The following is a 24951-nucleotide window of genomic DNA, read 5'->3' as shown; positions in this document are numbered from 1 at the left end:
GCAATTCTGTTAAATGAAGATAGTAAACCAGAAAGATATTAAGTAACATTATCATAACGCTCGAAAGCTGGTAACAGTTAAATACAAATTAACGGAAGTTTCAGGTGAAATTACCGTTAAGTAACAACAACATCCACAATTGAATCCCATACACCATTACAAAAGACTGAAGGCTGCAAACAAAGCTATAAATTTATCTTAAGATATTAGAATATACATTAAATAATACATACATATACATTCATTTATACAACAGTTAACATACGACTTGACATAAACACTTGATTCGAAATGTCAGCCAAACTTAGCTCAAGTGAACATTGATATTAGTGTTGTCAGCTTGGCTATTTTCCCCATCAGTTCTGGCGTTTAACAAAGAGAACGAGGGTGAAGTTGCGAAATAGCAGCTAGCGGGAATTATAGCTACATTGAATTCTATTACATTTAACCGAAATACTCCCGCATTCTATGTAGCTTCTTCATCAATTGAATTAAATTATTTAATTGAAAAATTGTTTTTTCCTGTAGTTCCTAATTTTTCAATAGTTTGTTCTAGCCTTTTTATTTTGGGAGTTGAACAGGATTTGCGAACCTGTGTGTAGGATGATCTAGCTTTTTCGAGGCTTCTCGAAACTCTGAAGAGCTGGCAACACTAACTACGTTTTTGTGAACATACCGAACAACAGTTGGCTTTGTGCTCTGTCAGCAATCCGTTTTCATTGTAGTCCGGCTCTTAGTAAGGAGCACAAGCGCACAGCATTGCTGATAAAAAAAAAAAAAAATTAAAAAAAATAGAATTCAAAATCTATCGATTGTGCTCGTTTCTCGATCCGTTAGCTCAGTCCAAGCATAGTATTATTATTGTCGGAGCAGGCTCTAAGACGCTGCGCGTTCTGTAAAAGCGTATATGTATATTTGCCCGTCGATTCAACAGAAAATAAATAAGAAATAATTAAAATTAAAGTTTAGTGTAAATCTAGTTTATATAAAAGGTATTTGTGAAAGTTTGCCAGTACACAACGCAACTAATTATGAAAAAAAATTATTTACGAGCATTTTGTATATGTTCGCAAGAAATAATCAAGAAAAAATATGTACATACATATATGAAAATGTATGTATGTATGTGCGTATGAATATGTATGTATAAATATATGCACACATTGCTGTGCACACACACACACACATATTAAGAAGTAGGAATAACTGTAAAGAGATGCCATGCATGCATGCATGTTACGTACATACATACACATACACACAAACATATATACATACACACAGGCATTTGTATACAGAGAACCACGAAAATCGCCAGTAAAATAATATTTTTCTTGTTTATTCTTTTCTTTTGACAATTCGAATAGCTCTGAATAAAATGGCACCGAAAAAATTCAATGGATTTATGATGTTCGTCAATGAATGGAGGGAAAAGACTGCGGAGGGTCGCGCAGCGAGCCTTCCCCAAGCAATAAGCAAATGTGGCGAAAAATGGAAAGTGAGTACCAGAATAATTATGTACATATATCAGGAGTCATAATTAATATAAATGCTGAATAGAATATGAATACGCAACAACGCGGACCGTACAATAAGATGGCCAAAAACGCTGAAGTGGCAGCGCGCTGCCAGGTGGAGCGCCTCAACTGCCATGGCCAGTCGCTATCCGCGCTGGAACGCGAGGAAATGGAGGCGGCTGAGCGTGAGTTGAACATGAAGCGCACTACGGAGCGCATAGTGCTGGCTGGCAAGAAGCGTCATGGTGAGGCCATAGGCTCATAGATTTCCTTCTTTGTCTGATGCTCATTCTGTTTGCTTGCTCCTCTGCAGATCTGGAGAGCACGAAATTTATTTTTGCTGCATTTAATTACTTTACGAAGTCAATGACAAATGATATTTATATTCCGGCCGAGTTTTCGGCTTGTCAGTTCTCGTTGAAGTCTGGCATTTGCTCGATGTACAGTTCGCACATCGATCCGGGTGAGTTGCAGCAGATCTCTCTATGCGAACGATTCTGATGCTCTCTCCGCTCTCGATCTCTTAGGTCAGCTGATTTTTGGTCAGGGCAGCGAGACAATGCACCACACAAAGCATACGCATCAGTTGCCATTGCCGCCGAATGCTATGGGTGAATCGGACATAGGCAGACTCTATGCGAACATCGTGGAGTACTTGCGCGCCTGCAATCCGGATGCCAAGCCCAATGATCCTCTCGTGGTCTTCGCTACCCCCGAATTTATGCCAATAGTGAAGGGCTGCTTCCGCTACCTGGAGAGCGACAGCGAGGAGCCGCTGGCTACGATCCACATTTACGACATACAATACCTGCTGTACGTGCTCAAGCTGGAGGTCTTGGACAGTGTGGATATTCGGAACGTTACTGTAAATAGGACCGCCACTGACAGTCTCTTTATAAACGACTACTTCTGCTACCACTTGGGAATTTCGTGTCAGGTGGGATAGAAATATGAATCCTCCCAAAGGCAATTATTTCACTATTGCATTTGTTTTTAGTATCATGAGGATATCGATCGCTGCCAGTACTGTACCCAATCTATAATCAGCCGCTGGTGTTATGTCTTTAGCGACTTCATGTGCGGGGACCTAGCAATCACACCTTTGCCTGGCAAACACATGCCACCCAAGCAGGAGCCGAAATTCCGGGTGTCTAATCCGGGTAATGAGAGCGTCAACTCGTCCAGGATATCCAGCAACTTCTCAAAGACAACTAACAAGTCAACCGGGAAAGTCTCCAACGAAACATTTACCTCGGGTCAGTCCATTGTGAAGCACGAGATCTTTGATCACTCGGCCTTCTCTGCCGATTTGAATGCAGCTAAAGATTTTCCTAGCCTTGGTGGCCGGAAACCCAAACCGAATCGCAATCCCATGGGCAAAGATCTAGCTCCAGGTGATCCAAGACGCGCTTGGAATGTTCCAGCCTCCAAATGTAGGGTTAAAGACTTCGAGGACTCGTTTAAAATGCCGCCTTCTTAAACATATATTAAACTTACGCGTTCTTAAAACCGAATAAGAAACTCTGGACTGAGGTATTTTTTGTAATCCTTTGAATTTGAAGTTTGTTAATTAAAAAAGTTAAAACAATATTCAATATTAATATCAACTTAATTTTATTTCATTTAACAAATTAATTAGTTGAATATAAATTTTGCCTGCGAGCAAGTGTAAAGGTTGCTCTGTGGGAGTGAGCGAGAAAGCAGAAAGTTGTAGGTAAATGACTGTGTGCACACACAAGTGCATGCTTTGGCCTATTGCTGCCAGACCAAACTACTTTCAAATTTCTTTTCCGTTACGTGTGTATGTATGTATGCGAACAGTATAAAGCGCATGTTTGCATATACACACATATTAGTGGACTCTACAAACCAAGCTGCGCAGTGCGCACACTTTTTAACATGCGTGCAGGAGTGTGTGTGCGTGTGCGCGTGAAGGGTCTGAGCATAAAGAAATGCACAAGCAAGTATGCGTACAAATGCATGCATACATACATATGTATGTATGTAAGTATGTACATGCATGTGTCCATTACATCTAAATGTAAATATGTATGGATTTTCAAGGACACTCCTACATACATACATAATATGTAACTGAGTATGCGTGTGTGTAGGCATTTAGATGGCTGACATATGTATGCACATTTATATATACAAATGTATGCGTGCATGTTATGTACATTCATATGCATAGATACATACATACATACATATCTATGTACATTCATTTTGCAAAGAATTAATAGACAGCTATTATTTGCTGATTTTTTTTTGTTTTGAATAATTTTGTATGTTTTTGTACCTATTCTTATTGTTTTTGTTATTTATTTTCGTTAAGAATACATGAAGCAAAAATAATGTACATATGTAAAAAAAAATTCTGAGAAAGAGGCCTTTCCTAATAAAATATGATATTAAAGTTGAATTTGTACGACTTTTTTTGTTTTGCAAACAATTAATGGACATACTGTACATATGTATATACATATGTATGTACATACTTATCTTAACAAACCTAAAATAAATATGTACATACATACATACATATGTACATATGTATATAAATTTATGAAAATTGTTAAACATCTGGACATTTGCATAAAATAAAAATAACAAAAACATACATACGTACATATGTATGTATGTACATATGTATAGATATGTAGATAGCTTGGATTGTACATATGTACTATGTATGTACATATTAATTCCATTGCATCCATAACAATTATATGTATATATGTACATATTTACATTTAGGTACATTCATATGTATGTATGTATTTAAATAACATACCGTACACAACTGTTTCTGTGTGTTTTACAGCACTGAGCAGTCCATTCAAATTCATACACATGTACATATGTATGAGTATGAATGTACATACATACATATGTATTTGTATAACTAGCAAACTAGCTACTTTTACATACATACATACATATGTAAATGTAGTTCCACAAGTATGCATATATTAATTTAATTATATATACATACATACATATGAAATTGCATATTCCTCCCGAATTGCCATCAGCCATATACATACATACATACATACATATGTCCATGGAGATGCATGTATGTGTTTGTGTATGTGTCCCTCTTCCATTAGTTCCACTGAAAGCTGCTTGCTTTTCGTCGTTGTACAGCACTGTTTTAGAATACGACAAATTTGAATAAGAGTGGCAAACAAATTCAAGCATAGGTAAGAGCTGATGCTCGTTCCAGCAAATACATATATATTTGCCAATAATATATGAGCTGAATTAACTGTGCGTGTATGCATATACATATATATGTATGTATGTAACAATATTGTTTAAAACTTGTTAACAGTTTGGCTGTTGCAGTTAGAAATGGAGTCCGTTAGAATTTATTGTGGCAACACTTCAAAGTGATACATACATACATATGTACATACATTCATACATCGGGACATACACATATGCAAGTACACACATATGAATGGTGTGTGCGATACCTTCGCTTGACATTTGGAACTGAAAATTGTCCAAAATGCAGAAGAACGACAAAAACCACTTTGTTTGTATTCCAGATATCTCTGAGCTATTACCAATACGCGAATATCGTTGCGAATTCGATTGCGGCAAGGTGTTCAAGAACCGAAATCCCTACGAAGTGCACCTGCAGAAGAAGCACGGCATCGCAATCCAGGCAAATCCAATCAAATGCTTTCGCTGTCCCGTCGAAGACTGCGAGTACAGCGGGGCACGGCTAGACCTTCTGCGTCGCCATTATCAGAGTCATCACATGGAGAAGAAATACGATTGCAGTGCCTGCAATCGCAAATTTATAACGGAATGCCAATTCCAGAGACACCGGTGCGAAGTGCAGATCTACACGTGCCACAGTTGCTCCAGGGTCTTCAATTTTCTGAACCGACGCAATAGACATGCCTTGCGTTGCGCCATGAGAAACACTACTTCCGTGTCGTCTCCCGACTTCATCGACGTGGAAAGTGTGGAGAAAGGTACCCAGTAAACATACATAATCTTAGACATAATATAATATATTATTATATGTTTCTTTATGCCAGTTGACAACAACGTAGATTGGGTGGAGTCCGAAATCAACGACGAGGTATCTGTCGATGCCGCGCCGTCCCCCGACATCATCGAGGTGGAAATTGAAGAGACAGGTACCCCGTAAATCAGATACATACTGTTAAACCATACTATATGTTATATGCTCATATTATATTATTATATTGCCTTATGCCAGTTGATAACATCGTTGATTCTGTGGAATCCGACGTAAATGATGTAACCATCGATGAATTAGAGCAACTGCTAAAGAATATTGAAAATAATGTCGTTAGGGACCCCGAATTGATCCAGGAATTGGCAGCCTTAACCCCGCTTTTGGAGAGTCTACAGTCATAACTAATCTCTGACCTTAACTATTTGCTATGAAATAATTTTTTATTTTATATATTTATCATCGATTTTAAACATTAAAAATACATTGTTTGGAGTCATTTATTTATTTTAGAAAACATCTTAGAATACTGTAAAAAAACACACACAAAATATATATTTAATAAATGTTTTGACTGAAATATAAAAGAAAATAAAGTGCCATTATTTAGTAATTTGAACATATTTGCCTCAGGTCTGTGACTCCATGAAGGCATCTGCTGTTTAGTTTTGTATAAACCTGGATTCTTTGGAGTTCGGCTAGTTATACAAGTCAACCCCTAAGTCTAGTAAATATTTAACTGAATTTGTGAGGCTTGAAATTGGTCTCTTACAAATATATACTATATACTATGGTGTGGGTAGTGGTTCTTGGAAAACTTATTGCTCAGCATTCTTGGTCATAATCTGAGCAGGCTCATTAGCTCTTTTATCTCTTTGTAAGATCATAATAGCTTTCCTAAAAAGGCATTCATAACATCCATGAAAGAAACTTACAAAAATAATAAGATTATATTATAAATGACTATATACGGGCTTGGTAAAAGGAGCCTTTACTTAAAAAACATTCATCTTCAGTTAAGCAACATCAAAAGTTTACGAAATGTCGGCTATATCCATTAAAACAGTTGTTTCAAGATTTGATATCTGATTTAAAGATTCTTTCATTATATATAAGAAATAAAATATATACAATCGAAGGACCTCTAGTAATAATTGTATATGATCTATAAATCTATATCTATAGATTTGATTAAAAAACTTATTAGAAATTATTAGGAAAATTGCTCCCATATCCGTTATTCCATGGCATTGGACAAGTTGACATCTGGTATGCTTGAGCAAGGTTCTGTTGACCTGAATAATCATCCGTCTGACTCCAGGACTCATTGCGCATTTTCAGGCGATGTCGTAAGTCATTCTCTGGTAGATCTTTCATCTCAACTGTTTTCATTCCAGAACGTAATTCACAATAAGATAGCAGTGAATGCTGGTACTCCATAGACTGCTGTACCTCGTAGTACGCTTCATGATTGTAGCTTAAATGTGATCCAAAATTGTTATATGTGATATGAGATGGTATTTGAGACGGAACCGCCGTTAAAACAGGTATTCGTATTTTAGAAGCTTGCGGGCTTACAGGCCTTTCAGTACTCAGAACTGAATGTATATGAAAGTTTTGTATATTTATTGTATGCTGTGGATAATATTGGGAAACCGAAAATGCTGGTCGGCTGCATTGAGGAGCAAGTTGTATAGCGTTTTGATCATTGCTTACATCTTCACATCTAGAATTATGTCTTTCGGTTGTACAGTACTTGTTTGTTGCTCCTAACGGGGGACTAATCGAGTACTCCCTTTGCTCTCGGCTCTTTCTGTCGCTTTTACGATAACCTCCGCTCATATTACAATTTAGTCTTCGTGGACTATGTGAAGGACTGCCATGATATTTTTGCCATCTGATAGGTGAGATTTTTCTGTCACGTCCAACATTTCGATCTATGAGTAATCTGCGACTTGGTGAAATATTTCCCTCTTCAGATCGAGATCTGCTACGTCTACTTTTTCTAGATGATGAATATCTTCCATGGTCCTGGCTATTGCGACTAACGGATCGCGAACGGGAGCGTGATCTAGAGCGCCAACGTCCAAGACAGTTGATTGGTCTTTGATGCATTTGTCTTATAGGTGACCGACATTTATTGCGATATAATCCATCTCTGCCTATTTCAGATGCAACAGGCTCTTGAAGTCCGCTAATTCTGTTTGTATTCAAACATTGATAATCCTGTTTCGTATTTGTGTGAGTTCGACATTCAGTTTTTTCGCTTTTATTATCCTCGGCTTGATGTTTGATTTCGTTGTTATCAGACTCAATCTGAAGCTTTTTGGGTCTACGTTTAAATATTGCACAATCATCTATAAGTGCTTGATCTAGAATCGGTGGCGGTGGCGGAACTATTTCCAAATTTTCATCCTCAACTAATATTATATCTTCCTTTTCACTGTGATCATTCACTTGAATGCTGGAACTATTCTGTTCTTCTGTTGATTCCCAAATATCGTCATTTTCGAAAATGCTGTCCAAGTCGAGGCTATTCAGAGTATCCAAGGCATTTTGATTTATATGTTCTTCATAGCTTACTGTTGCCTCTTGATTTACTTTTGTCGCATCCAATGAGCTAGCACGATCAGGAGATCCTTCAACATCCGAATCATTGCGGTCGCTGGGCATGTGGCGGTTAGGTATCATCTTGATGCCTAAGTCGGAGCACATGTAATTCGCAAATGAGAAGCACCAACGCTTGATGTAGGATATACAGAATTGTTTTGACAGATTTATTTGATTGTGGCGATCCCAACCATGATCCGATTGATTAAACTGCAAATGGGTATTATCAAAATCTGGAGGCGGCAACTTGGCAGCCTTGCATGTAGCTTGCTTCAATGCATGGCAAAGAAATTGTATAGGCAAGACAGTAATCTGGCTAGCCTCCCCACCATTGAGCAGCTTAAGGGCTTTGCTGGCAATTCCTGCTTTTCTTTGCAATGTGAATACAGGTGGCAGTTCATCCTCCGGATCACATTTTAATCGAAGAAACTCAACCAACTCTGCATGAATTCCTTTTAAGTAATCATTGTCCAGCGCTGAAATCAAAGCACGTCTGATTAGTCACGAGGACACATAATCAAAGCAATCTTCTGTTTACCCTGGTCGACCGGAGTATAGTGGATGTTTTGCAGGCCATTAATTAGAGAAAACTGTGCAGCTGCCAGATCCAAGGGCATGTGGTTACCAGAAAGGCAGTTAACCACAATGAAATAATAGTTATGGCTGGCCAACTCTCCCCGCTGGACACTTGCGTCCACTAGAGCTCTAATTTGACTCCGGCGCGCATCCTCTGTCAATTGCCCCGATGTGCTCTTGACTGGCTGATATTCGGTTACTTTTTTTGCATTCGGTTTCTAGATAATCAAAAAATATAATTAATATCCAATTTATATATACTTTTATATATTATATACTAACCTGCCTCGCAGAATTATGCGAATTTTTCCGCGGTTTTCGTGTCATCGTTCCTCAAATTAATTGAGCGCAGAAGGTTTCCACTTCACCTACTTCTCCATAAATTTTGGGTTGCGCACAAACTACATTAATTTTTAGCTCATAAGTGTAAACAGTCAATGGATATGAGTGGTCCCACGCTTCAAATAACCATAAATACGAGAATGCTTCTTTTTGTCCATCGTGTATTACATACGAAGCGTTGAAAGTAGCATTTTTATTAAATTCATTTATTCATTCAAAAATAATATATTTTACCTTTTTAGTTGTAAACAATTTAAAAAAACAAAACAAAAATAAAAATATATTAAACCCGCTTAATTGAACACATGTAAACAATATTATTTATCGAAACAGAACAGCTGACTTTCAAATATCTATCGACCATTTCGATAGGCACTTACATAGTTTGCCCACTGTTCTCTGGCACTAACCAGAGTGGTTAGTGTCTCTGGTCAGTGGTTTTGGCTTTGTTTCTACCGCACACTTTACACAACTAGAATTTTTAACATTATTTTAGAATAGAGCAATTTTGAGCTATATATTATTACGGAAATTAATATTAGTATGCGTATTGATAAAATTTATATTAATATTGAGGGGTGGAGAATAGAATACGTACATATGCTTTTATTTATTCTATTAACTATTTGAAATTTCGCGCGAAAGTTCTGCCTTTAAAATTAAAGATATTGTTACGACTCTTATGAATCTTAGTAGATCTTTAGAGCTTTCGACATCATCGTCAGCCATCACTCTCATAAAATAATAATAAAAAGTGATATAATATAATAAAAAATACTTTGCGTTTGAATTTTTTGTAACAGATGACCGAATCAAAGCAGTTTCATTTTCATACAATGATCAGCCCGCGTCATAAATTTCTAAGCATTTGACTGTTAAATTAGCAGTCCCTTTTTCATAGTCTCAATCGGCCTGCCTGTACTCGTTTCAGACATGTTATAGTATTTTAGTGTCTATTGATGGATGATCAACAGATGCTTAACTCGAAAGCAAGTTATCTCTGCAAATTTCCCATAAAATACGTAAATAGTTAACTTAATTCACCTAGCCCATAACAATAATAAGGATTAAAAAATTTATGTCAATTTGATTCTATTAATAACATTACAGACTAATGTTAATCACTTCCCGCTGTTAAACTAAACAACAACGAATGTATTCAACAGTGTTCGACATCCCTGGTCTCATACAGTGCAAGTGCGGGTGTTTTTGTGCAAATAACACAATTTGCTATATATACAGAGCCAATAAGAACTATTAAACCACTAAAAGAAGTGAAATGGCGCAACCACAAAAACCCGACTACGAAAACAGTGAGTTATATTAGTTTAAAAAATGTCCATAAAAGTATTGAGAAAGCTGACAGCAGCGACGGTGAAAATGAGTCAGCCGGCAACGGTAAAAACAGCGGAAGCACTCTGATATGACCATAAATGGCATTCACGCATTCGTCGTCGCAGAGCGGTGTTTAGATAAACAAAGTGCGGGAAGTGGGGAGTAGCCCTTGACCCGGTGAAAGCATAGCTTAGTAAACCGGCTAAACGACCGCCGGCCGACCGCACCCTGTTCTCTTTCTATCTTCAGGCAGTTTACATTTTCTACATTGATTTTCAAACTCGATTTGAATTTTGATAATTTTTTTTTTTTGCAGAAAATATCTATGCGTCGCTGCCGCGCACCCAACGTGGCCAACCCATTGTTTTGGGCTCCGATCCCAAGGGCAAGAACTTTTTGTACACCAATGGCAATTCGGTGATAATCAGAAATATTGAGGTAAGAAAAGAACATTTGATATCATCTCGAATTGGGCAGGAATGACGGGCACCAAAAATATGAGACGCCTGCTCCAAAAAGAAAATATTGTTTTATTTTTGGACAGCGCACGGCAGCTGCAATTTTCAAGCGTTATTTTCCACTTGACAGCGATCATTCTATTTGCATGTGTGTGTGTGTGTGTGTGTGTGTGCGAGTGTGAGTGTGCGTGTGTTGGCTGTTCTATATTTATTTACCATATATCTATATGTATGTATGTATGTATGTGTATATATATTTCTATATAGCCGGCACGGCTTATATTCACAAAAACAAACACAGAAATTTCGCTCTCACACTGCCTATTTCTCTCCCCCTTTCTCTCTTTCTTTTTATCTGTCTCTTGTTCCATTGCCCACGCAACATAATTATGATGTTGGTTTGCTGCCGCTGTGGTTGCTGCTGCTCCTTCTCCCCTCCCCTCCCCCATTCTCATCATCGCAAACAAATTTGTTTGTAAATATGAATTTATTAATTTGTTGAATTTTCTTATTTGTGCGCCTTTTCTTGATTTGCCTCGTGTCACGCTCCGATTACCATCATCGCCTGTCCAGAACCCAGCGATTGCCGATGTCTACACGGAACACTCGTGTGCAGTCAATGTGGCCAAGTATTCGCCCAGCGGCTTCTACATTGCATCCGGCGGTAAGTCTCAACTGGCAAGAAGCCTTAAAAATCACCATCAACACATATGGCCCTGACTCACGTCAGCTGTCTATCCAACATTACCATACTACATATATGGAGTATATCTTATCGCCTGCAAAAAGAACTGAAGCATAATGAAAGAAATTGCAGAAGCCATAGCAGAACAGTTTTTTTTTTTTTTTTCGATTATAATCGATTATAATACAATATATGTATATATATTTATATAGCTAAAGCCGAATATTAAAGTAAATGTTATCTAGCTTTTCCATTGATGTTATCTTGCTTTGCATACAATCGTTTATCTTTACATACGTACCTAACTGGAATTACTGGAAAACTGATTAGAAATGTGCTTTTTTTTATACTACACCTAATATATCAATGTATGCATAATATGACGTCCACTCACGATATTCTCTTATCGCCTCGCAGATGCCTCGGGCAAGATTCGCATTTGGGATACAGTCAACAAGGAGCATTTGCTGAAGAATGAATTCCAGCCGATCGCAGGACCCATCAAGGACATTAGCTGGTCTGCGGACAATCAGCGCATGGTCGCTGTAGGTGAGGGACGCGAGCGGTTCGGCCATGTCTTCATGTCCGAGACGGGCACATCCGTGGGTGAAATCAGTGGACAGTCCAAGCCCATCAACTCGGTGGACTTTAAGCCGACCAGACCGTTCAGGATTGTGACTGGTATGCCATTTTATATATTATATATTCGGCTTGACTAATCCGTGGAATTGCAGGCAGCGAGGATAACACGATTGGCGTTTTCGAAGGCCCTCCATTCAAGTTTAAGATGACTAAGCAGGACCATTCGCGCTTTGTGCAGGCCGTGCGCTACTCGCCGGATGGCAAGTTCTTTGCCTCGGCGGGCTTTGACGGCAAAGTGTTTCTGTACGATGCAACCAGCTCGGATCTCGTGGGCGAATTCGGCTCGCCAGCGCACAAGGGTGGCGTCTATGCGGTCGCATGGAAGCCGGACAGCACTCAGCTGCTCACCTGCTCGGGCGACAAGACCTGCCGTCTCTGGCAGGTTGAGTCGCGCGAACTGATCAGCGAGTTTGTCATGGGCAATACCGTGGATGATCAGCAGGTGTCGTGCCTGTGGCAGGGGGAGCACCTGATAACCGTCTCGCTTTCTGGCATCATTACCTATTTGAATGTGGACGATCCCAGCAAACCGTTGCGAGTGGTCAAGGGTCACAATAAGCCAATTACGGTGTTGGCCTTGAGTGATGATCGCAGCACTATCTATACGGGCAGCCATGACGGCATTGTGACCAACTGGAACTCCGGTAACGGCACTAACGATCGCGTTACCGGCACTGGTCATGGCAATCAGATAAACGGCATCGCCGCCTGGGACGAGTTCGTCTATACGTGCGGCATTGACGACAGCTTACGCCAGTTCAGCGTCGAGGGCAACAACTACACGGACTACGTGGTCAAGTTGAACTGCCAGCCTCGCGGCTTGGCCATCTTGCGTAGTGAAAACATAATCGCTGTGGCGTGCATTAAGGACATCACCCTGGTGCAGGGCCAGAAGAAGATCTTCTCGCTGCCCATCAAATACGAGGCCAGCTCCATAGCCACAAACTCTGAAACTCTGGATGTGGCTGTCGGCGGTGATGACCAAAAACTGCATATCTATGCACTAAAAGACGGCACATTGGAGCTGAAGACTGAACTAGAGCATCTGGGCGCCGTCACCGATGTCGCATACTCGCCGGATCAAAAGTATTTGGTTGCCTGTGATGCTCATCGCAAGGTTGTGCTGTACTCAGTGGAGGAATATAAGGTGAGAGATGGCTATTACTATATAGAACTGTACTCTAACTTCTCTTTTGCTATTGCAGCCGGCTCACAACAAGGAATGGGGCTTCCATAATGCGCGTGTTAACACTGTGGCCTGGTCACCCAATTCGCTGCTGGTAGCCAGCGGTTCGCTTGACACTACTATTATTATTTGGTCTGTGACCAATCCAGCCAAGCACACCATTATCAAGAGTAAGCCAATATTAACTCTTTTGCATTATATAAAATAAAATATATTTTATTCCTCGCTTAGATGCGCATCCCCAATCGCAAATTACGCGCCTAGTGTGGCTGGACAACAATACTGTGATCTCCACTGGTCAGGATTGCAACACCAAAGTGTGGCACGTCGAAACTATTTAAACCATGCCAAAAGAGAACAGAACAACGAAAAGAAAAAACAAAAAATAAGAAAAAGCGCAGCCAGCGCTTATTTTTATACTTAACCAGGAAGAGGGAACGGAGGAGAGCAACAGATCCATTTAAAATCCCCTGTAATTGCCGCCGAGTTCCTATTTTGGCATCGTCTTCGATATCAGCTTCATTTCATATAAGTGCATGTTTTTTTTACATTTAGATATTTATATAATGCACTCATTTAGTCCTCTAATTTTAAGCTCAAAAGTTTGCCAGCTAATCATATCATTGATAAAGCTTTTCTGTTCGCAACACTGGAATATTTAAACCCAAACCCACTTCATTATGCTTGTATGTGTTTTAAACAAATTTTTTGATACTTATACAACTGAAATACAGTTTAAACATATGTATAAAGTGCGCCAGCGTACGTAAATTATTGTATTATGAAATGAAATAAACTAGTTTTTGCATGAAAATAAGAGTACATCAACATATTGTGTATTTTTTGTGGCTTAAAATTTATTTTGCTTGTTGGTTTTTTGTAGGTCTTCACCTTGTCTTTTTGTGTGCATGTGTGTGTGCGTGTTTTCTTGGTATATATAATTATAATATTTATAAAAAGTGCTCTTAATTTATTAGAATGTGTAGGCGTGTGTATGTGTGTCCGTGTGTGTGTGTGTGTTTGGTCTTTGTAGAAGGTAAAACGAAAGCCTCGCGATATTACAGTTTCTGATCTCGCGCAAACAGTTTTGAATGCCTGCACTCAGTGCTGCCCAAACTGTTAGCGCGTGTCACCCTCAAACTGTGACAGTGATGCCACCACTTGCAGACCTATCGAAGCGTACTCGCCTATCGATAAGTGCAAGCGAAACTCTAACAAATGGCGCTAAAATTAACGAGAGAATAAATTCAAATTAAATCGACGAATTGTGCTAAGTATCACAGCCGGGTCTAAGATGGTGGGGTTAATTTCAAGTGAGAGCGTGTTTGTGAGCGTGTGTATGTGCGTGTGTGTGCATGCGTGTGTGTGTGAGGAAGCATATATGTGCGCTGCTTCAGATGGTTGTCGTGTCCGTCTCGCTGCCTGCCTCCCCATTGCGAGCGACAGGAGTTACACTCTTCAAGGACACGGGCCCCTCGTGCGCCACATCCGTATTCGACTCGGCCACGGCTACGGCAGCTGCTGCAGCGGCCAGCTGAAACTGATTGGGTAGAAAGAGATACGGATTGCCGGAGAGCGAGCCCGGACCAGAGCCGGAGCCAGGCGCAGAGCCGGAGCCGGAGCCTGTGCTGGGCACCTCGCCCGCAGCCATGTCGCCGCTGGTTGCTGTCGCCGTCGGTGCGCTGGCGGAGATCGATTGAGCTGCCAGCTTGGTGACGCGCTTGCGCCGCGCCTCGTTCTCGCAGGGCGACGGCGCGCCCGGATGCCGATAGCTGACGTGCTTGCGCAAGGCATCCTTGCTGCGCGACACATGGGAGCAGACATTGCAGGCATAGCTGAAAGGGACTCGGAGTCAGTTTTTGGACATTTGAAATCTCTGCTGCTCTTACCGCACATTCTGATGGGTCTCCAGATGCACTCGCAGATTGTATTGATTGCTCAGCTGCTTGTGGCAGATGAAGCAGGTGGCATAGAGCTTGGAGTTGGATGGCGGCTTGCTGGGCGTCACCATCTTCTCGGCGCTCAGCGACAGCAGATTCGGCTCCGACTTGGTGCTGATCAATTGGCCGGCCGCAGCAGCAGCCGCCGCCTCGCGCTGGCAGGCCGCGTACTGCTCGATGTGCTGCTGGAGCTTGACGTGATCCTCGGGCGTTATGTAGGGCGGACTGGCCAGGTGCGACTGGGCGGCTTGCTGTGCCGTTGTGGGCGTGGCAGCGGCACTATAGCTCGGCAGCTTGGCGCCGCTGTACAGATGGCCGGCGGGATTCAGGGAGTTGCTGTAGCTGGGCGACGTCTTCACCACGGGCAGCTGGGGCGAGAAGTGGGACATGGCCTGTGGCGCCAGTGTCACTGGTGACGTGGCCACAATCGAGCTCGGAGCACCGCACTCCATGGGCGACTTACTGCTGCTGCTGCTCGTCCTCAGATTCTCCACGATTTTGTCTATGCGCTTGATGTCTTTCTGTGAATTGTTGACGCCTCCTGGCGCCCCGCCGCTGCCCGTCTTCAGGCGCTTGGCCTGGCCGTAGCACTCCTCCTCCTCGAGATTGCTTTGATAGAGCTGGCACTGCTGCTGGTACTTGGCCAGCAGCTCTGTGGTCTTGTTCAGCGCCGTCTGCGAGAAGTTCAGGGGCTGCGGCAAGAGATTCGGATAGAACTGCAGCGACTTCAGGAAGAAATTCTCCAGGGGCGAGCCCAGCTTATTGGCCAGCAGCGGCGCCTGCAGCGTGGCATTGGACATGCCCAGCGTGGGCGTACTTGCGGGCGTGGGCGTGGCTCTGGGTGTGGCCGTGGGCGTGGCCGCAGGCGATGGTGTCGGAGTGGCATCGAACGCCAGTGGCTTGTCCACGCCGGCCGGCTCCATGCAGGCATTCGGCGTGCTTTTCGCTGTCTTGGGTAGCTGAAAGGAGCAAGGAAGATGAGCATGGATCAGCAGGGATTATGGATATATATTTACATTATTATTGTGCACATCGGCCAGTCCCTTGATGCCCAGTGTCTCGGCCAGATTGAGCAGCATGGGTATCTGCTCCTCGTAGACATTCACCTCGCCCGAGTACATGAACGTGAGCAGCGCGACGATGGCGCCGAAGCTGGCGCCCGGTATGATGATGACCGGATGATTGTTGGCCTCCAGTGCGCGAAAGATCTCCATGAAGAAGCTGCTGCAGGCGCTGAGCACCACGCGATGGGCGCGCAGCAGACGCCCCTCCGCCGAAATGGTGACGTCCGTCAGCTGGGACTGGTCCAGCAGCACCGGCAGAGTGCTCAGCAAGCTGGTCTGGAATCGAGAGGCAGTGGAATCGAGACATGAGTTGCAAATGCTGCCAATCTGCAGTTCTCGTTGTAGTCGAGGGCAATTGGGTCAGCTAATCTTATAAATAGTATAGAGTAGATTTGGCCAGCTGCCTGGCTGGCTGGCTGGCTACTTGGCTGGCTGGCTGGCTGGCTAAAATTGTGATTCGATGCCCTAGGCTAGGGGCCCGGAAAACATTTGGAGCAGATGCAGCAGGCGACACTTAATGGCAGCTGAGCATTAATTGCAACTGCGTCGCGTTCGAAATTAGATTTAGTTGCTAGTAAAAATTCTTTGGATTTTGGCAATTGCAATGAGCATTTCATTTATTTGACAATTTTTCTAGTTTCTTGTTGTTGTTGTTTTTCTTCTTTTGACTTTTGGCTATTTTGGACAGCTTTGTGGTCGACTGCCTGTGCTCCCTCCAACAGCGAAATTGTCAGTATATATGAAATGCGGAAAACTATGTGTGAATAAGAATATATACACAGATATATATATACATACATATATACATTATATCTATCTACCCTATATATAGATGGGTGACATTTCTTTGGTCGCCTCTTCTGAACGATGTCCAGTCAATTTTACGAGCGAGGCCAAGCCTTTGGCTAATACGCCGCACAAACTGGCTCATGCTGACCATGTCTATTAAAAACATTCATTTATATTCATTTAAGATGCGGGGCCAGCGGCCGTTGGAGCCAATAAATCATAGGATGATCTAAGTAGCTCGGAATTAACGGCACCTGAAGTCAACGGAACGTTCCGTATTATTAATGTATGGTTCATTCAGCAAGCTGAATTGACGATTGGAAATTCAAAGTGCAAATCACTTTTGGGAATTCTTGATAAATAACATAGATATATCATAAAGCAGAATACATTGGGGAATATGGCTCGGAAAAGATCTCTTTGATTGATAACATGGAAGATTTATATGAAAATAATGTGTGTAACACTATAGAAGAGTTTATATAACAAATGTGTATAACAGTAAGATGGATTATATGCACTAGAATTAACAGAGTATTATACACTTTTGTAAATATCAATTTAATCTATTATATTTATTTCGTTAATATTACTATCACATTCTTTTATTATAATATATTGTATTTGTTATACACAATTTGTTATACAAAGCATTAAGTGTTATATAGCATTCTATTCATTCAACAAGTTAACAGAAATAACAACATTACAAAATGTATATATGTTTATACTCTTTAACTGTTACTCACGCATTGTAGTTATTTAAAAGTATATAGATTGTAAAACATTAGTTATTACATTATTACTTTTGTGTATTACACTTTGGATTTGTGAGTACAATAGTTGCAAAATATTTTGTTTACATTATAAAAGTAGTTCATGTTTAGCACTATAAAAATAGTGTGAAACTATGGAATTGTATTTTTGTATGACACTTTGAAAATACTTTGTATAATACTATAAGAATGTGGATGATACCAAAGAAATAGTTTGTGTTTAACACTATATAAGAACCCTAGCAAATAAAAAGAAAACATTATTATATAGCATATAACAGAAAATAATTACACTGTGTTGTATAGAAATGTAATGCTTAAACTATAGAAATCGTTTGTGTATAACACTTTTGAAATAACACGATGGGAATAGTTTGTATATCATTTTGTATGCATGTGTTATTGAGACCTATCTAAATCCTGTGTCTATATTATATTTAAACAAAATGTCATGCAAACCTTAAAGATAATCAATCGCTAAGTTTCGTAGTCAATTTGCTACAGATCCTTTAATCCCTTCAATCTCTGAAAACTGCTCAAATAAATTAAAGCTAAAACATTTCAAAAGCGAAATAACTAAACTTACAATTTGCATTTTTAATTATTCACGAATGCATGCAAATATCGAGTGTTACTTATCATTTAAATATAATTGATAATTTGATCCTCTACTCACTTGATGATTATGCCATCGCAGGCAAAATTGTTGCTGATTGTCGCTGTGTTGTTGCTGTTGTTCCAGTTGATGCTGCTGCAGCTGCTGTTGCTGTTGCTGGCGTTGCTGTTGCTGTTGCTGTTGCTGTTGCAGTTGCAGTTGCTGTTGCCTCGTATTTGTTGGGTTTACATGTTCCATAATTCATGAAGATTGTGCGCCCGTGTGTCCCTCACATAAAAGGCTCTGTAAGATAGGTTAAGAATCCTTTTAGTATTTGCTGCATTTTTTCCGCTGTCAAATCGCGCGCATTTTGCAATCCTAATTTTCGTTTCGATTATTTTCTTTTCATAATTTGTTTGTTTGTCTGGCTGTCGTTTTTATTTGTTTATATTTTGTGAACATTTTCTCTCACACTCTTTCGCTAAGAGATCCGCCGAGTGCTCTTTATAGAGCGTTGATCTTTATGCCGACTCTCGCGGCTGCCCGAGGCGTGCACGCGGCGTATACGTATTGTGTCGTAGCATTTGGCATATTACTCATACGCCACGGTATGCCTAGCCACGATATGAATAGCTGTGATGTAGTTGAACCTGTGTGCGTCTCAAATGTGACATGGCTATGTCTGAGAGACACAGCAGACAGGAGACGGAAAGTTTAAGGTAACATAAATATTGAATCGATTCACGGAAATTGATTTCGCTTGAGTACTAGAAAGAGCAGCCAAAGGGCTTTTGGGATGGGGCAAAAAATAAGTAATTGACTAACTTAAGAATCTATCAAGTAAGTCAGATCACACGATCTAGATATTTTATATTCTGCTTTTCTTTTTCCCTTAGAAATTGAACTGCCAGCACTCGCATGCATTCCAAGGTGGGATTCTCATGCGGCTTCTACATATATGCCTAGAGGTTATTTCGTGAATATAGCCAGAGACCCAGTTGACAAAGCTAAATTACAATAAAAGATGCCAAGAGGAGGAGATAACAACAACAGCAACAATAGCAACACACACGCACACACACACACACACACACACACACATACATATACGATGTGACGCTATGAGATGATGTTTGAGCGTGCAGGGGCTTAGCGCTTGCTTTGCCTGGCAATTAAATTAAATTTATTTAAATAAAATTAATTTGCTGAACTTGTTGCTTTTGTCATTTTAATACCCTGTTCTCATTAAGATTGAGTAACTAAAGAGTATAATAGGGTGAAGGAGGCACCCCAATAAACATATTTCTCATTCTATTGTAGTCTTCTAATTAGCGTCAACAAAAATAAACAGATTATCCGCCTGTCTCTTCGCTTGCCTGTAGTCCAGGAGTAAATCTACCGACATAATGTATGCATGCCAAAATAATAAATATCGTTATATATATTAGAATCGATAGATATTATATTTCTTGGATACATATCCATATATTTTTATTTTGACAATTGAATGGACAATTTATGCCAAAAAATATCAAAAATAATATGACTCTCTGTTGGGTGTCCTTAATCAATACGAATCGATATATATATCGATATGTATATATTCATATTATGAGAAGTGGAACCTTAATATATTGGCATTGAGTACTCTCCAATTACTGGCTCCATTCTACTTAATAGGGGAGATACCAGTTGATAAATATCGATATGCTTATTTTCATATTACCATAAATTTAACAATATGTATCAAAGAATACCTAAATTACAGTAACTCTGAGGGCTACAATCATTTTATACAAATCGAAAAATAACAATATTTTATATTTGTTTATTATAGAACCGGGGGCTTCGAATGGGATTATTTATATCAATTAATTGACTGACCCTACGGTATCTTTACACACATACATTCGTACAGGAACTCTATATAATATCGATATACCAACCATGCTGTATAGTGATTTATCTTAAGCAACTACTGACTACAGGGTATTTGCTCGTTTAGCACTCAGATTTGTTGTCGGCTGGTCTCTGATCTCTTATGTGATTCGTTCTGGCCTGGCAATATGGCTATCTCTGTCTAGATCTGTGGGTTTCTGGGCTGTGCTATAAATCTGCCAATTTCCATTGTTTAGCCATTGCGGTTATACTAGATGCCATGCAAAACTACTTAGTGCTGGCTGCGAGTGTTGATTGTTGGTGGTGGTGGTGGTGGTGGTGGTGGTGGTGGTGGTGGTGGTATTGGATGGGTAACCCACTACTTTTGTCAGAGGGCTATTTTTGTGTGTGCATCGGGCGTGCATAACATACAAACTGTGAGAGAATCGCAAACTGCAACTCATTGGAGGCCCCGAAAGTGACAACTACGACATCTTTGCTAGCTGCTTGGTGCCCAGCATGCGATTTGTTGTTGTTGTTGTCGACAGACGGAATTTTCTTCATTCCATTATGTGCACAGCGAGTGAAAATCGCATCTAAGCATTTTTCTATTGAGCGACGAAGGCAGAAGAATACCAGAGCCAGGGTAGCCGTAAAGCGGACAAGGGATGGGGGATGGGGGATGGGGGTGGAGGGGAAGAAGGACGCCCTGGCCTGGGGTATGGCCTTTTTGGCGCTCGTTCACACAGAAAGTGTCTTTTCCGTAACTCTTTGGCATTTTTTTTTTTGCTGTTGTTGCTTCTTCTTTTATTTTTTGCTCAGTTTTTACTTGATATATTCCGAAATTAGTTTCAGTTGCCTTATGTATGTATTTTTAAATAGCCGCCACAAGAACTGTGCTAAACGCTCTCGCCAGCCTGTCTATTTTGATTTGTTGTCCAAGTGCTGTCTTTGTCAAGTGATTTCGTGATTTCATCATCACCCTTTGCTCCTCGCCCCTTGTTCCCCCACCCCTTTCATTCCATTCCATTCCACTTGGGTACGCGTTGATGCGTAATATTTTACACATAATCGCTCATACGCCGCGTTGTCATTCCATAGAAACACCAAAAGGATTTCGTTTTTTTCTCAATTTATTATTTATATATATTATTTACTGCATGGTTTTAATTTTCATTTGTTCCATAACAAAAGCGACGCGCATAAATTTTTGTCTACGAATTTTTGTTTGTTGAATATTTTCTATGATTTTTATGTTGATATTTTATCTATTTTTTTTTTAGTTGAGTCAGTCCAGCTTTTCGCTTTTTTTTTTCGCCACTACCCGGGCAGATTATTTATAGGCCTAGGTCCAAATGGACCTAAGGGTATTTCTCGTCTGGAATTCAATTTGTCATCGAATCAAACACGAACTTTTTGTTTAATGCTTTCCTCTTGCCAATTTGGTTTATTAAACATAAACTTTTCTTTTGAATATTTTCTACTGTCGGCATTTTTACTTGTGTTTTTCTCCACTTAATCGAAAATTCGTGTTTATTATTAACGATAAAAACGAATTTAATGCCTTTGACAAGTTTTTATGTTTGCAAATATTTTTTGTAGTTTGATTTGCCTCTCTTCTGTTTTATAAAAAATTACTAAACAGTCCACTTAATCCTCTAGTTAGGAGTGCGAGAGACAAATTTTTATTTAACTAAATTAGTTTTTGTTTTTTTTTTTTTTTTTGTATACTTTTTTATAGGATATACATATAGAAATATATATATATTCTTTTTTGATTACGCAGATTTTTAATAGCACATTTCATATACACTTGCTTTCAAATCTAATAGATTTAACAGTCTTTGTTTGCGTTTCTTATTAACACACCAAAAAAAATGGATCTGATCAATTAAAAAAATAAATAATTCCAAAGCCGTAAAAAATTTACAACACGAATTTTTATTTTATAAATTTATTTATTTTAATTTTTTAATTTAGTATTTGTTCTTATATTCATTTGTTTAAAAAATATGTTAAATTGAACTCAATAAAATTTGCAATATACATTTAAATTTTCTACTTTACTTTTATTAATATATTTGTTGTTTAATATTTTTGATTTATATTTTCATATTTTCTACTATTATTTTTTATTTATAGTTAATTTGTTTTGTTTTAAATACATATTTATATATTGCATATATAAACATTTGTTTTATAATTATATTTGTTTATTTAATTTTTTTTATCTTTATTATATATTTTGTATATTAACTATTTCAAACAAGAGATGATGTTCACGGCCTCTCAATCCGTCCTTTCTTAGTCTGGTTTTTTAGGCCTACTTTCTCATTAAATAATTAGTTAAGCTGCTTTTCACATACATAACACAAGCTAGAGTAAATATTAATCTGTTTTTATTTATTTATTTATTTATTTTTTTTTTTATTTTAGTATCCATGAGTGTATTTAATATTCGGCTAACTATTATTTGTTGCTATTTACATATATTTTTATTTGCTTGCCACGCGCTTGATAAACTTTTTATATTTCTATATATAGTTTTATTATTATTATTATTATTTTTGATATACTTAAATAATTTTAATGATTATGTTGTACTATAATTTTATTCATTATTCATTAAATATTAAAAACAATTGTTTTTTGTGCACTAAACACATTTTCATGAATTATTTGATTTTTTTTTTTTTTTCTTTTTACATTTACTACTTTTATTTTAATTTTTTAAAATTATTGATGTATCCTTTTTATATCCTTGCATGCCATAACAACACGAGTTTTTCTTTTTGTTTCGCAGTTTTCGTGTGAGTTTTCATCGCGTAGACTTTCTTAAAATGTAGTCTGATTTTCTTTTTAGCATTTAGCTTTTGGCTATAGCGCGCACCTTTGTTAACCGTTTGCTGCTCGCATCTGAAATGAAAATATCCGAAAATGTTTCAATTCTTTCGGTTTTAGTTGGAGATTTTCTATTTTTCGAATGTCCATCTCTTGACAATTTTTGCTGTGTGCCTTTCGATGTTGTTGTTGTTGTTGCTGTTGTTGTCGCCGTTGCCATTTGTTTTGTTGATTTGATTTCTCGCTCGTCGTCGTCGTCGCCTTCGTCGTATTTTCTGGCTGTCTTTGCTTCTGCTCCTCTAACGATCTCAATCTCATCAACAGCATCGTTGTCGGTTCCATGTTCTAATTAATGAGCACGCAGCCAGCAGCCAGCAGCCAGGGAGCAGCAGCTCGACGAAGCCAGCTGAAGAGAAATTGCTGCAGTTTTGTACTCACAAATTTGTTGTTTAATTAATTGGCTGCTACAAAATTTAGTTAATCAAAACATTTGTTAATTCATAATACACATTAATGAGCATCAGCTCGTAGTCCATCTGCTACCCGAGACACAATTGACATGCCCACCAAAATACACACAAGCACACACACACACACACTCACACTCTTACGAATTTCTCGCAATTCGTGTGCATTATTAATTTGCAATAAAAATGTGGAAGCAGCCGCCAAAAAAAAAAAAAGAAATTAGGAAAAAAAAACTAAAATTGTTACAAAAATAAATTTTGGTACCTGCTGTTGAGATTTGAATTATGTTGACAACGGCTGACAAATACAAATGGAAGCGCATTGGAGCGCTCAGCGCCGCTGGGCCAAATCCCCTTCACAGACTGCACTTATTCAATTCATTAGAATGCCAGAAATACTTATTTATTATTGTCATCTCGCACAGTTGCCTTGTAAATCTGGGTTAGCTCAATACTATTCTTAAGTCTATGGATCCTATGTGCTCTATAAGCTGAAGCATCGCGCCTCCGGCAGGGGTCTGCACTGCTGCTGCGCATAATCCCAGCCGTATTTGTAGGGACATCGCACTATGGTCAGGTAGCCAGCGATGCAGCTATAGTAGTACTCGCAGCGCTGTGGATGCGGATGGTAGCCATCGCCCGTGGAGTCGCAGTGCGGCCTATTGCCCGCTGGCTTCGTCTCCTGCTCCGAGTCTGGATCGGTGGGCGCATCGGTTGCTGCATCAGTCTGCACTCCGTCGGAGTTGTCACTAGTTGTCGCATCTACAGCTTCTGTTGCCGCTGCTGCTGCAACTGTTGTCGCCTCCTGCGCCTTCAAGCAAATGCCCGTATCGTCAAAGGCGCACTCCTGCGCCTGGGCATCGAAGTACGTTTGCTCTGGGCAGCTGTCCCTGAAGGAGTCCTCGCCGTTGCAGTAGATGTAGCTAGTGCAATCCTCGATGACCATAACAAATGTATCCACGTCCACGTTGTTGCATTGCTGAAATACTTCCGCAGCACAAGGACGTAGTCCTCCAGTCAGGACGAGCAGGCAGATCACCTCAAAGACTTTTGCTTGTTGACTCATATTTGATTTCAGCTTGAGCGGCTCTTTGCTGATTTCGGTTTGCTATAATTTTGAAAATTCTCTTGCCTTTATATATCTACTTTCAAGGTCATGAATCCCATATCAACATTGTTATCAAGAAAACGTGTACGGTTTTTGTTCTTTTGCCAAAACTTATCTATTTAACATGATTCTTTTTAGG

At 39.6% G+C, this 24951-nt stretch overlaps 6 protein-coding genes across 7 annotated transcripts; 3 read left to right on the top strand and 3 right to left on the bottom strand.

The window, feature by feature from the left end:
* The first annotated feature begins 705 nt into the window (after positions 1-705).
* On the top strand, positions 706-3118 carry LOC6583312 (protein maelstrom). The gene is made up of 6 exons (XM_002008946.4): positions 706-992; positions 1368-1498; positions 1561-1762; positions 1831-1980; positions 2045-2454; positions 2515-3118. Exons 2-6 carry the CDS (start codon positions 1379-1381, stop codon positions 2995-2997), a joined length of 1365 nt encoding a protein of 454 aa, XP_002008982.1. The 5' UTR covers positions 706-992; positions 1368-1378; the 3' UTR covers positions 2998-3118.
* Positions 3119-4906: 1788 nt separating this feature from the next.
* Positions 4907-6010, top strand: LOC6583311 (zinc finger and BTB domain-containing protein 8B). Its single transcript, XM_002008945.4, has 3 exons — positions 4907-5512; positions 5579-5680; positions 5764-6010. Exons 1-3 carry the CDS (start codon positions 5038-5040, stop codon positions 5922-5924), a joined length of 738 nt encoding a protein of 245 aa, XP_002008981.1. The 5' UTR covers positions 4907-5037; the 3' UTR covers positions 5925-6010.
* A 470-nt stretch (positions 6011-6480) lies between these two features.
* LOC6583310 lies at positions 6481-9333 on the bottom strand. 2 transcript variants are annotated; one of them, XM_002008944.4, is made up of 4 exons: positions 9283-9333; positions 8989-9194; positions 8669-8924; positions 6481-8606 (listed from the first exon to the last, which is right to left on the bottom strand). In XM_002008944.4, the coding sequence occupies exons 2-4, from the start codon at positions 9031-9033 to the stop codon at positions 6724-6726; spliced, it is 2184 nt and encodes a 727-aa protein (XP_002008980.2). In that variant the 5' UTR covers positions 9034-9194; positions 9283-9333; the 3' UTR covers positions 6481-6723. The 2 variants fall into 2 exon arrangements, with proteins under 2 accessions (XP_002008980.2, XP_043865332.1); XM_044009397.1 differs by lacking the exon at positions 9283-9333 and having other exon boundaries at positions 8989-9241.
* An 875-nt stretch (positions 9334-10208) lies between these two features.
* Positions 10209-14176, top strand: LOC6583309 (actin-interacting protein 1). The gene is made up of 7 exons (XM_002008943.4): positions 10209-10361; positions 10700-10821; positions 11415-11505; positions 11944-12207; positions 12261-13315; positions 13374-13524; positions 13586-14176. Exons 1-7 carry the CDS (start codon positions 10328-10330, stop codon positions 13693-13695), a joined length of 1827 nt encoding a protein of 608 aa, XP_002008979.1. The 5' UTR covers positions 10209-10327; the 3' UTR covers positions 13696-14176.
* Positions 13853-23901, bottom strand: LOC6583308 (B-cell CLL/lymphoma 6 member B protein). Its single transcript, XM_015162808.3, has 5 exons — positions 23287-23901; positions 18600-18821; positions 16311-16634; positions 15244-16253; positions 13853-15189 (listed from the first exon to the last, which is right to left on the bottom strand). The coding sequence occupies exons 2-5, from the start codon at positions 18774-18776 to the stop codon at positions 14748-14750; spliced, it is 1953 nt and encodes a 650-aa protein (XP_015018294.1). The 5' UTR covers positions 18777-18821; positions 23287-23901; the 3' UTR covers positions 13853-14747.
* Positions 23902-23950: 49 nt separating this feature from the next.
* On the bottom strand, positions 23951-24898 carry LOC6583307. Its single transcript, XM_002008941.4, has one exon. It carries the CDS (start codon positions 24768-24770, stop codon positions 24189-24191), a length of 582 nt encoding a protein of 193 aa, XP_002008977.1. The 5' UTR covers positions 24771-24898; the 3' UTR covers positions 23951-24188.
* Positions 24899-24951: the final 53 nt, after the last annotated feature.

Source organism: Drosophila mojavensis, unplaced genomic scaffold (assembly GCF_018153725.1).
Source record: "Drosophila mojavensis isolate 15081-1352.22 unplaced genomic scaffold, ASM1815372v1 contig_74, whole genome shotgun sequence".
Classification (NCBI taxonomy): Eukaryota; Metazoa; Arthropoda; class Insecta; order Diptera; family Drosophilidae; genus Drosophila; species Drosophila mojavensis.
The sequence above is the reverse complement of the archived record's forward strand: the minus strand, read 5'-3'. Positions and strand labels throughout refer to the sequence as shown.

Coding starts and splice junctions, on each gene's coding strand:
- LOC6583311 (XM_002008945.4), top strand. CDS start 5,038: ATGCAGAAGAACGACAAAAACCACTTTGTTTGTATTCCAGATATCTCT. Junction 5,513..5,578: donor CGTGGAAAGTGTGGAGAAAG/GTACCCAGTAAA, acceptor TCTTTATGCCAG/TTGACAACAACGTAGATTGG. Junction 5,681..5,763: donor GGTGGAAATTGAAGAGACAG/GTACCCCGTAAA, acceptor GCCTTATGCCAG/TTGATAACATCGTTGATTCT.
- LOC6583309 (XM_002008943.4), top strand. CDS start 10,328: ATGGCGCAACCACAAAAACCCGACTACGAAAACA. Junction 10,362..10,699: donor AAAACCCGACTACGAAAACA/GTGAGTTATATT, acceptor TTTTTTTTGCAG/AAAATATCTATGCGTCGCTG. Junction 13,316..13,373: donor ACTCAGTGGAGGAATATAAG/GTGAGAGATGGC, acceptor TTGCTATTGCAG/CCGGCTCACAACAAGGAATG.
- LOC6583312 (XM_002008946.4), top strand. CDS start 1,379: ATGGCACCGAAAAAATTCAATGGATTTATGATGTTCGTCAATGAATGG. Junction 1,499..1,560: donor AATGTGGCGAAAAATGGAAA/GTGAGTACCAGA, acceptor AATGCTGAATAG/AATATGAATACGCAACAACG. Junction 2,455..2,514: donor ACTTGGGAATTTCGTGTCAG/GTGGGATAGAAA, acceptor ATTTGTTTTTAG/TATCATGAGGATATCGATCG.
- LOC6583308 (XM_015162808.3), bottom strand. CDS start 18,776: ATGGAACATGTAAACCCAACAAATACGAGGCAACAGCAACTGCAACTG. Junction 16,635..18,599: donor TGCGATGGCATAATCATCAA/GTGAGTAGAGGA, acceptor TCTCGATTCCAG/ACCAGCTTGCTGAGCACTCT. Junction 15,190..15,243: donor GAGACCCATCAGAATGTGCG/GTAAGAGCAGCA, acceptor AGTCCCTTTCAG/CTATGCCTGCAATGTCTGCT.
- LOC6583310 (XM_002008944.4), bottom strand. CDS start 9,033: ATGACACGAAAACCGCGGAAAAATTCGCATAATTCTGCGAGGCAG. Junction 8,925..8,988: donor CGCATAATTCTGCGAGGCAG/GTTAGTATATAA, acceptor TTGATTATCTAG/AAACCGAATGCAAAAAAAGT. Junction 8,607..8,668: donor CTATACTCCGGTCGACCAGG/GTAAACAGAAGA, acceptor CTTTGATTTCAG/CGCTGGACAATGATTACTTA.
- LOC6583307 (XM_002008941.4), bottom strand. CDS start 24,770: ATGAGTCAACAAGCAAAAGTCTTTGAGGTGATCTGCCTGCTCGTCCTG.